The 12,179-nt window shown below is 43.1% G+C and overlaps 1 protein-coding gene across 2 annotated transcripts in view; it reads left to right on the forward strand.

The window, feature by feature from the left end:
* Positions 1-12,179, forward strand: part of LRRIQ1 (leucine rich repeats and IQ motif containing 1) — a 168,253-nt gene that overhangs the window by 42,570 nt on the left and 113,504 nt on the right. For both annotated transcript variants that reach the window (XM_066591492.1, XM_066591491.1), the window contains exons 8-9: positions 6,253-6,405; positions 10,398-10,548. In XM_066591492.1, coding sequence (XP_066447589.1) covers positions 6,253-6,405; positions 10,398-10,548 — 304 coding nt within the window. The remainder of the gene's footprint in view (positions 1-6,252; positions 6,406-10,397; positions 10,549-12,179) is intronic.

Consider the following 12,179-nt stretch of genomic DNA (forward strand, 5'->3'; position numbering starts at 1 on the left):
AGCTGGAAGACAATGGTAGTGGTTTTGCTCTGGGGTGGGGCTTAGCAGCCCTGATCTTCTGTTAGAGAGAGAGTGGGGGAGGGCTCCTGCTGCACCCAGTTGCCTTACAGCCATAGTGAGGTTATGCAAGAAGGAGGACAATGAAGGACCGCCTTGGACACCTTGAATATATCTCACAATAATGATTGCAATGTAAGACAAGCTGAAGGAAAAGATTTTCTGGTGGGAAGCTGCTGGAATATGTTTACATTGAGCCTTTCTTTAAATTAAGGCGGCTTTGCTGACTGTAGCAATGTTAATGATAATGCAGTCTATGAATGTGCTTCTCACTAGTAACATTCTAGATAATTGTCATGCGTTTGTTATGAGTGGAGTGACGGAAGCATCTCAGAAATATTGGTTTAGCTTTCAAAATATTTGTATCCCTTGTGTGTAGGAAACAATGGAGACGCTGTAAAAGCCTTCGTTAAACCCACTGAGCCTTAACCTCATTCAAACAACTTTAATGAACATAGTGAAGGCTAAAGAAAACAGATGGTTGATGTTTGCTGCATTGAGTGAGGGCTGTTTGCACCATACAATTACTGTAGATAAAGCATCGGTTAAAGGGTGTAATATTGCTTTGAAAAAAATGCTATAAATCGCTCTTCTAGATCTATTTATTACAGAAAAAAAATCCTCCTGTCAGTGCTTTTCCATATGTCGGGTTTCATTAGAACATTTTCCATAGCATATAAGCTTTAGTTTTGCATATCAAAGGAGAAGCATTTCATGTTGTGTAGAAAAACAGACACGGCTTTCAGCTTCAGTAATAAAAGAAATGACTCCAATATGTTGTGATGTGTGTGGTTATGTTTCTTCATTTGAAGAAAATGATCAGAGCCGGAATCTTTCTAAACAAGCTTATCCAAGCTCGCTTTGCCAAATGACAATATAACCAGCAACATCTTACTGACGCTTGGAAAATATTAATATCTTCGTGAATTTATAGCATTTTTGAATTGAACCTAGAAGCAAGACATACGAGATAACTTCCTTTTGATTAAAAATACCTGGAGGATAGACTTGCTTTGTAAATCACAGAATACACAATTAAAGTTAGGGGAAAACATTGGCTAAAGAACAATTCAGTTGTTGTAGGTTGGAGAAGTGCAGTATAAGTCCATGGGCAACGAAGATGAACTACAGTTAATGTGTAGGACTAAGGCTGGTGGCACACGAACGGGTCGGATTCTGCATGCGGGTGTCCGGCTGGCATCCGCGCGTACCTGTCACTTTCTCTATTGTGGATGATCCGGATAGCTCGAAAAACAGATTTGTTTTTCACTTTTTTCCCCCCGCTCTGTCACTAGGTGATAATGTGGGTACCCGTGACCTATCCGCATTGTCAATTGCAGATCGGCCGCGGGTGGGACGACTTCCATTGACTTCAATGGAAGGCGGCCGGGCGGAATCCGCACAAAGATAGTACATGCAAGGTTTTGGTTTTTTTTCTCTGCTTGCGGAAAGTGCAATTCATTACTGCGAGTGTGTAGGAAAAAGCGCTTTTACATAGCATGTAATGAACGGTATTTGTTGCGGATCCACAGTGCAGACGCCAACCGGAGAGTCTGCAATGCAAATCTGTTCATGTGCCACCGCCTTAGTGAACCTCTAATATATGGGAATGATTCAAAGGGGTTTTCAGGGTATAAAATGGAAATTTTGAAAATGCTGAAATCTAGGAGGTACAGCTGAGTAGCAGCAGCCTGAATCTTCTAAGTGCTGCTGTGGACCCTCTTCTTTATCCCATGCAGCTGCCGATCTGCCGCTGTGTTAACATGTATCACTTCTACAGTAAACACAGTAACAGACTGTTCCCTACAACTCCCAGCATGCATAGAGCTTGTCTAGCGGCCAGCGCTGTAGCTCCGCCCACACTCACAGGTCCTACAAGTTACCAGCACCAACCTCCTCTCACTCAGAGTGCCGGAGAAAGCTGCAAAAAAAAATACAAAAAGGGCCTTCCGGCACTCTGAGCTGTACATGAGCAATGCAGCACAGTGCTTCCACCCCTGTCCTCCCATCATGCACTGCTCACAGGATTTTGAAGGCTATGGACAGGGGATGAAGTAGCAAATACAGACAGGATGTCAGAGGAAGTGGAGGTATTTTTCAGGCTCACATGAAATAAGGAATGTGGCTAGACCAGGTAAAGTTAACCAATTACAGAATGACTTATTGTGATGACAAACATTAGATTTGAAAATGTTAGTCTGTTAGGAAAGTTTTTATTTTTGATAAAAATAAAATACTGCCTCCATCTCCGCCTGTCTGCTGTTGCACCGTCACGTATCTGCAACTTGGGCGCCTTGCCCGTGACCCATTTCAGTGTACAGAAGAGGAAAGTGTCCAACATGTCCAGCAAGTCCAGCATATTTCTCATACAGCATAAGCCACTGTGTTGAATTGAGCCCATCTTCTGCCTGTTTGGCCTAGTTTTAAAGGAATTGTCCCAGAACAGAAAACTTTAAACTATTCAATCAGACCTGTCATTGTTGTTATCATTCTGATGTATTTCGTTACACAAAAGTATGTAAATTCTGTGTTCTGAGTGTTAGTCACATGGTGCCGCCCCCTGTTTTTTTCGGGACTTGTTCGGCCACAGGGGAGCCCTATAACTAATGGAGTCACAGAGAGGAGATTTACAAGTAATGGAGCCACAATGTGAAGCATTACATCTAATGGGGACACAGATGGAGCCCTATAAGTAATGTGGCCATAAAGTGGAGCACTATAGCTAAGGGGGCAACAGGAGGGAATGCTATGACTAAGTGGGGCCACAGAAGAGAGCACTGTTAGTAAGTGAGGCCACAAAAGACACATTGTTGCTTTTTGGTGACAAAGAGGAGGCACTAGCACTATGGGGGATTATTGAGAGGTTTACTAGAGTTAGCAGCAGGACGGCAAGAGTGTTCAAAGATGAGTTATGAATGCATGAATTCATAATGGTCTTGGCCCTAATAGAAAAAATTAAAACAGGTGACTCCAATCTGAGATGCCACCTCTGATCCCTTGAGGTAGGTGCACAGTTATCACTATAATTGTGTAGAACTGGTTTCTGACTATTATACTTGTATACACACACTCACTTTGTTTTCTGGGAGGGGGCTCAATTCTGTGTTTTGCTATGGGGCTCCATGAGTTATGTCTAAATGCCTGCTATGACCCCTTCCATCTGTAGTGTGTCTGTGCCTCATGTGACATCAGTGGCCGCATGCACAGTGATGCATGCAGAGTGATTGAGCCACCAGAACAAGATAGGGAGGCAGCCCATTGCTCAGCATGCACCTTGCCTTAGTTGCGGCTTCCATACACTGTATTCGCAAGCATGGTTTAGGCATGCATGGGACGAGGAACAAAGATGTGCTCAGCCACTGCTGTGCTCTTTCCTGCTGGACCTGGCCAGGAAGGTGGATGAGGGGGCCAGACAGGGTAAGGCAGTGCATATAGGTGATATCAAAAGCCTCAGTACTGTGAGGGGGTCTATAAGGGACTTTATTATCGTGGAGGAACACACAGGGCACGGCTTAATGTAAAAGGGGTGTGGACTAGCAAAAAATTTGCAGTGGCACGATACACGCGCCACTGAACTTTTTCTTTGTTGCATTCTTTAAAAGTTGTGAGGTTGCCAATAGGCATTTATTAAAATCATACCTAACTTATCAGAATAAGCTGCCTTATATGTACTTGAGGAATAACACTATATTTGGTCATCATATGACATGTGGTCTACACTTATCACCATTCTTCCTATATGCAGGTTGTATTTGTATATTTAGTTTCTTCCTGAGCTGGTTGGCAGAGCCTGGTGTCATGATGTCTTCTATAGTGTGCAGCAGAGAAAACTGCACATTCTGCTTTCTGTCTGTAACACAGATATAACATAACCAGGATGGATACTAGAAAAGAAAGTACTGAGCAGTGAAGATGTGAATAAATAATAATAATAGCTGACCATTAGCAAAATGTTTCTCTCGCTCCTCTCCCCTACTTCTGCCTCTCTATAGACTTCTGTGGACAATTTGAGTCATCCCCTCCCTCATTTCTTGTTCATAGTCTTGTTATCTGTTACTAAACATGGGTAGCATTTGACAGCAGACAGACAGCAAATTAGAAGTAGACAGTACTTTAGAGGGTTTTTTCAGTACAACAATCTCATTTTAGATAACTAGCAAATGTGCAAATCACTTTATTTATAACATTATCATATTAACACAGGTTGTTTAAAAAGTCAGTGACCAGTTAAGACAATAAATCTCTCCCAGTGTATATGATTGCAATCTGTAACATGTCTGTTTATTTTCAAGGCATCACCTGTGCATAGGTTGTGTTTAGAGATGAGTGAGTATACTCGCTAAAGCACATTACTCACGCGAGTAGTGCCTTAGCCGAGTATCTCCCCGCTCGTCTCTAAAGATTCGGGGGCCGGCGCGGGTGACAGGTGAGTTGCGTCGGTGAGGGGGGGGGGGGGGAGAGGGAGAGAGAGATCTCCCCTCTGTTCCTCCCTGCTCTCCCCCACCCCCCGCCAGCCCCCGAATCTTTAGAGACGAGCGGGGAGATACTCGGCTAAGGCACTACTCGCTCGATTAATGTGCCTTAGCGAGTATACTCGCTCATCTCTAGTTGTGTGTATTACAGCTCAGCTACATTGAAGTGAATGAGACAGAGCTGCAGTATCAGACACAACCTGTGGAGATGGGTGGCACTGCTTTTTGAAAAAAGCCATTATGTTTTATAATCCTGAAGAAAACTTTTAACATGCAGTTAGTCCACTTGCACATTACATTTGGCAGGTGATCACAATGCAACATGTCAATGTTAATTTTTGATTAGCACATAGCTGCCATCACTGTGTAAATAAAAGAGAGCCCTAGTTAAACAATTTATTTAGCATTTTAGCAAAAGCCGCAGGGCATCGTAAATCATGCATAAGGGGTAGATAATATCGATTTCATAAAACTCATACATATAGCAAAAAGTCTCTCCTATGATATATATCAAACAGAAGAAAAGCAAACTGGAGTGCAGGACTTATAAAAATATATATATTTATTAAATACAGAAGTCATACAAATGAAAAAACACTGAAACACACAAGTATAAAAACAGATTAAATTTAAAAAATCCCCACATCATGATATGAGCCCCTGAGAGCATAAGGCCGAAATCTCGCAGCAGAATCAAACCTGGGGACTCCCAGAGACTCTATACTCACCTGTCTGGATCCGCTGTTCAGGACATCCTGTAGCCACTTCTGTTCCTCTCATGGCGGCTTCCAAGAGGTAATTTCCAGCAGAATAATGCTCGGCCGCACACAGCGAGGGTGTTAGAGGAATGTCACCACAACATTGTCACATTCCCTGGTCTGCCCGGTTGCCAGATTTATAACCAATAGAAAATGTACGGGATCATCTGGGACGCCAACTTTGGCAGCCTACGAGTTTACATAAACTAGAGGTTCAGTTACAGCAAATGTGGACCGATATGCTGCAGGATACCATACAGAGCCTGTATGCCTCCATGCCCACCCGTATCACATCTTGCATGCAAGTTAGAGGCGGCCCAACAGGGTACTAGAGCCTCCATGCCGTCCCAATTTTCATCTTGCATCCAAGCTAGAGACGGTACAACAGGGTACTAGATCCTCCCTTCATGTGTTCAATTTTCTGCAATAAATGATCCTTTTGCTTTGATATTGTAATCACTTAGGCCGCCTGCACACAGGCGGGGCAAATTTTGCATGCGAAATCCGACCCTGTGCCCAGCTGGTATCCGCGCGTACCTGTCCTGAAGTCTTTTTATCTGTACTGTACTGCGCAGTACAGAACTATTTTTTTTTAAATCTCTGCGCCGACGACTTGGAATCCATGACCTTTCTACAATGTCATTGCAGAAGGGCCGCGGATTGAATGCCGTCCTTGCGTAATCTGCACAGAAATAGAGCATGCTGCAATTTCTCCTCCTCCCATTTTGCCATAATATGCTAAGTGCGGTATTTGCTGTGGAATCCGTAGGCGGGAGCCCACTGTGGATTCCGCAATGCAAAGCCACCTGTATGCAGGCGGCCTTACTTATATCAATGCAACAATAACATTTCAATCCATTCCAACAATTCCTAATATATATATACTGTATATCATTGTTTCTCATATCTACTATTGATTTAAAGAAAAGATTAAAGCATGAGTTAATTTTCTGTTTGATTTCTAGGTTACAATGTTGACTCTTCATGACTTGCCGGGCTGCAGTCTTTCAACATTGTCAAAATGTGTAAAACTGCAATTTCTGTCATTAAGACACTGTGGATTAACTACACTTGATGGATTAAGTAACTGCAAAGCACTGCGATACATAGATGTTCAGGTACCTCTTAACCCTTCTGTACCCTCTCACTCTCCACTTAGAAATACAGTTATTACTGCACCACGTATTGTCTTTCCCCAGGTGCACACTCAGATATATATATACACATATACATACATACACACACACATATATATATATCTCTTTATACTTGTCAATGTCTGTTTGTTTGTTGGAGCATCACGCACAAACGGTACAACCGATTGACATGAAATTTTGCACACAGTATAATCTCAATTTGGAGAAGGTTATAGGATAAAAAAAAAACTAAAATTTTGTTGTCTTGGCAACCTTATTTGCATTTTTTTGCCTTTGCTTGAATTTTAATGCAGCAACCCCTAAATTTGCTTTCACCGATAGATTCTATGGACTCGATTTAGTATTGCTGGTTATTTCCAACAAGTAATTCCAACCAGAAGAGTCAGACTGAGCGTTTGTGTTTCTGCTTTTTAGCCCCAGTCTAACCCTGGTGAAGCCACCAATCATTTGCCCACTTTGTCCTTCCTAATTCCGCCTTGAATGTCCGTGTGGATAACCGTTTGCAAAAATGACATGTCCCTAGACAGGAGTACATGGAGCAAATTTATGAACTCTGCCCCGCATTTATCAAAACTGTCTAACAGTAAATCAAAAAAACAGTAAAAAAAAAACTGGTTTTGGTGCTCATATCAACCAATCACAGAGCAGCTTTCGTTTTACTTCAGCACTAAGAGGATTAAATACTGTTGCCCATAGCAGCCAATCACAGAGCAGCTTTCGTTTTACTTCAGCACTAAGAGGATTAAATACTGTTGCCCATAGCAGCCAATCACAGAGCAGCTTTTGTTTTACCTCAGCACTAAGAGAATTGAAAACTGTTGCCCATAATAACCAATCACAGAGCAGCTTTCATTTTATCTCAGCACTAAAAGGATTAAAAGCTGTTGCCTCTAGCAACCAATCACAGCCCAGCTTTTATTTTCCCTCAGCAGTATAATATATAGCAACCAATTACAGTGCAGCTTTCATTTTACCTCAGCAGAAGAACAAATGAAAGCTGAGCTATGATTGGTTGCTATTGGCATAAGCTTTTAATACTCTTCGTGCTGAGGTAAAATGAAAGCTGTGCTGTGATTAATAATATAGCATTAATCCGCATCGGTGCTTCCATGTATTTATGCATACGTTCTGATATCATCTTTTCTGACTTAAAATGTCCTGTTTTGTATTGCACGCACTCTGTACCGGGTACCCGGGCTAGTGCATAATAAGTTGTTAGGATCTGTGCATTAGAGGACTGCTATCCCGGTTCATGCCTGTGACACAGAGCACACATTGTTCTTACCTTGTTGCCTTCATGTCTCAGGCAGGCAGGAGGACAACTAAAGCTGCTCTGTAGTGAATATATCTACCACGTTCCCATATGTCATCATGACATAGAGGAAATGTGGTATAGGAACTACGGCACTGGTGGAGAGCGACCACAAAGAGAGGCCCATATCTAGAGAGCTTTATTGTAGCCATATCCTCAGAAAAGTAGATCTGAACGTTCGTAGAGCCATTAGTGTTTTAAGTAGCCTCTAAGCCACCCTATAAGAAATAATAAAATTAGACACAAGCAGCTCATATTCAGACTAAGTCACCAAAATCTATTCCCAACCCAATGCTGTTCTTTTAACCCATTAAGGACCCAACACTTTTTAGGGATTTTACCCATGTGGTGGTTTTACTGCTCTATATTCTTTCTTTTAGGTCCCCAAATTTTTTTTTTCTGTGTTTTTTTTCCCCAAGAGATACATAGCTATTTTTAATATCTTTTTAGCACTGACTTTTTTCCCATTTTATTGGCGGTAAAAAGCCAAAGCAAATAAGTTTTTTTATTTATTTATTTTTAATATTTATAGTTTTTTTTTTAAAATGAGTATATTTACACTAAAAGTATGTGAATGGGTTCCTCATTTCAGACGTTTTGATATATCATGTGTATGGTTTTAGACTACAGGGCGCATACGGCGACTGTTTTAGTTGGCGTCATCTTTGGGTTATTTTCTTTTTTATGTATATATTTTTATTTTATTATGTAATTTTTTTTCTACTCCCTTCTGTAACAATATTTTTTAACATCCCCCTTGACATCATATAAAACCTCTGGGGGTCATTCACATGATCTTCTTTTTTATTTTTTTATTTCACACTTTTTCACTGTAGCTGGCTCATCCATAGGAGCCCCACAATAGTCACTGGCAGAGCTGATTAGGGGCTGATAGGACCCTGCAGCTCTGCTGTAACAGGGAAACCCAGCGGTCACATGACCGCCGGCTTGCATAGTGGAAGAAACACTTGCACTTTCTATTCTTAGTATGTAGCACTCAGTGAGTGCTATGTACCCAGGAGAGGATAAGGGAGAAGCGGTTAAAAAGCACTTCTCCCTTCTCCTCCGGGTTCTCACCTGTGACCCAACCTACTCCTGCAATCAAGCAGAGGTTTTAATCCCATGCCAGATTTTTACTATCAGCGGAGATTAAAGCCCAGGACCAAGCGTTGTATATTCACCATGCTGGGTCCCTAAGGGGTTAAAAATCTAAGCCAAAACATAATCTGCCTAAGACTTGTGGATATCCGCTCAACAACGAAGGCGGATAAAAGGAAAGCACAGCAATCTGCGGCCAGAGCTGTAACCACTCATTAGGGGTTTTCCAGCTCTTAAAAATTGATGACCTATCAACAGGATAGGTTATCAATAGCTTATCGGTGGGGGCTCACCACTTTTCACTTCAATGGGAGCATTGCCTGCAATACTATGCCAGGCCACAGCACAACATACAAAGCTATTTACTTCCTGCACTGTACACAGTGACTGCTACCCGGTGAACATCTGATCAGCTAGAGTCCTAGGTGTTGGATCCTCATTACTAAGCCATTGATGACTTATCCTGTAAATAGCACATCAATTATTAATTGTTTCATCCTGCTGCATAGGTGGCGTTCCTCTGCCTGTACATCCAGTAACAATAACTACAAGGTTTCTGATGTATGAAACTTTTATAAATAGACAGATTTTCAGTGACTATTAGGCCCAATGCACACGGGCAGATTTTTGCTGCAGAATCTGGAGCAGGCGTCAGCCTCCGGGTTCCGCAGCAATAACCCTCCATAGTATGCAATGCCAAAAAGATTCTTCATGCACACGAGCGGAAACAAATTGCGTTTTCTGCTCGCTTATGAAAAAATGGCAGCATGCTTCATTTTCCTGCGGTTCCCGCACAGACAGCTTCTGTTGAAGTCAATGTAAGCAGTCTGACCTGCAGCCTGTCCGTAATTCATATTGTTTTTTTAACAGTCCCCCTAATCATAGCAAAATAACAAAAAAAATCAATGTATTCGACTGCAATTGGATCTATGTTTAGCTAAATAGCCTCTGCATTTGTAACTGTTGTCATCTAGGGCCTAATGTCCATTTGCACGCACGGATTCCACTGCTGAATCCCGCAGCAAAATCCAGCCGTGCCTGCAGACATGGGAAGAAAGACATTTTGCTACCTTTCCGGCTCCAGCGCGGATCTCCTCTGCACCGGCCGATTCTTCTTTCTTCAGCACAGCAGATGCGTCCGGATGTGTCGGCGACGTGTCAGACGCATGCGCAGTGCTTTTTGTTTTTTAATCTCCTGCATTTCCACGGATCCGTGGAACAGCCACAATGACAGCTGTGGCTGACAGCCGCAGATGGGATGGCTTCCATTAACTTCAATGGAAGCCATCACTGCAGGATAAGCAGGAAAATGGAGTATGCTGCAATTTCTTCCCGCTCATGCAATCCGCACACTGGGGAAAAAAAAATCACATCCGCATGCTTTTAGTTGCTGTGCGAATGCTAATGCATCCCTATGGGCTTCTAGAGCTGCGGATCTCCTGCACAGGAGACATGCCCGTGGACATTGGGCCTTAGGCAATGACAACTGTTCCTACGGTAAATAACACTGCATGATACAAGTTATTGAAACCTTTTCACCCAGGAAAATTGCATCAGTATAATCAATTGTGAAGGCTTAAAGAACCTAAGTGTGCTGCTGCTGAATAAGAACCAAATCCCATCAATTCATGGAATAGAAGAATGTGAAAACCTTATGAATTTGGAACTGTCCTTCAACTTGATTACCAGAATTGGTAAGTGTGTCTGCTTTGTTTCTTAAAATTCCAAACATTTGAATTTACTGTTTACCTATCCATTATTTGTCCTTGTACGGATAGGAAACTTTGCAGTGGATCTTGGATGATCCTAAGGGCTCCTTCACACTGGCGAGGGCGATATTCAACCGTGATTCACAGCCTAATTTCACTTTCCCCACCAAGTGAAAGCCCTGCCACAGCCACAGTAGAGGATCGTGGCATTCTTACATTGCTTTCAATGGGCTGGTGCTGCTGCCACTGGCCCCATTGAAGACAATGGGCAATAATGCTGAAAGATAGGACATGCTATGATTTGTTTCATGCTTAGCATTGCATCGCGTGCCATGCAGAAAAACATCACTAATGTAAATGAACCCATTCAAAAGGATGGGTTTCACATTTGTGTGTCTTGCAAGGCACAAATGTCACACAATTTTCTCGCCAGTGTGAAGGCACCCTAAGGCCTCATGTCCACGGGGAAAATCAGGCCCGCCGTATATTCTTCATGCAGAATCCCACAGCGGGTCCCTCCTTTCTCGCGGACATGAGGCCTGAAAAAAAGAATTACTCACCTGTCCGAATGCTGCGGATCTACCCTCCGTCGCTGCCGGATCTTCTTTCTTCGGCCCGGCGGATGTGCTCGGCACGCCGGCAGCGTGCCGCGCGCATGTGCCGTGCACTCGGTTTTTTCTTTTTAACTCCTGCTCTCCTGCGCCGGAGAGCAGGAATTCAGCTGCGGGTGTGCCACGGGTCCGGACAGCTTCCATAGGGTTCAATAGAAGCCTACGGGAGACCCGCACTAAAATGGAGCATGCTGCGGGTGTTTTCCCGCACACGCAATCCGCGCCTCAGGGGAAAATGACATCCGCAGGTATATAAATCCCTGCAGGTGTCCAATGCATCCCTATGGGGCGCGGATCACACGTGCGGGTAAAAGGCCATTGATTACTATCGGGCCACTCACCAACATTTTTTATTACGCGCATGAAGAAAACCTGCAGCATGTCCTATTTTGGTGTCTATTATGCCCGTAATATGCACCAAAATAGGTTATGGAGATTTAACATATGCAGCAAATAATAATAATAATCCTTATTTGTATAGCGCCAACATATTCCGCAGTTCTTACATAGACAGGGGGAATACAGAGAGACAAAAGTATAAAAAATTACAGAAGCACGATTACAATTGTAATCAGTTGGTGGAAACAATTGGGGTGCAAGTCCTGCTCCAACGAGCTTACATACTACTGATAATGGGGTGATACAGAAGGTAAAGGGCTGGAGATGTGCACAGTATGGTGAGGTGGAGAGTGTGTGGTGCTATACACATAGACAAATGGTCAGACATTTGGCCGTGTGACGGCAGAATCGTTATGACTGCAGGAGCGGTTTATGACGGCTAGCCGGGATTACAGTCAATAGGTCAGGGAGCATGTTATCTGGCGTTGTACAGAAAAGTTTGTTTAGGGCAGAGGCGTCCGAGTAGCGGCTGGACAGGAAGATGAGCCTGGCTGCGGCATTCAGGATGGATTGGAGAGGGTAGAGTCTGGTGCAGGGGAGGCCGATCAGCAACGAGCTGCAATAATCGAGCCGTGAGTGGATGAGGACAATAATAAGCGTTTTTAG

This window comes from Eleutherodactylus coqui, chromosome 2 (assembly GCF_035609145.1).
Source record: "Eleutherodactylus coqui strain aEleCoq1 chromosome 2, aEleCoq1.hap1, whole genome shotgun sequence".
NCBI lineage: Eukaryota > Metazoa > Chordata > Amphibia > Anura > Eleutherodactylidae > Eleutherodactylus > Eleutherodactylus coqui.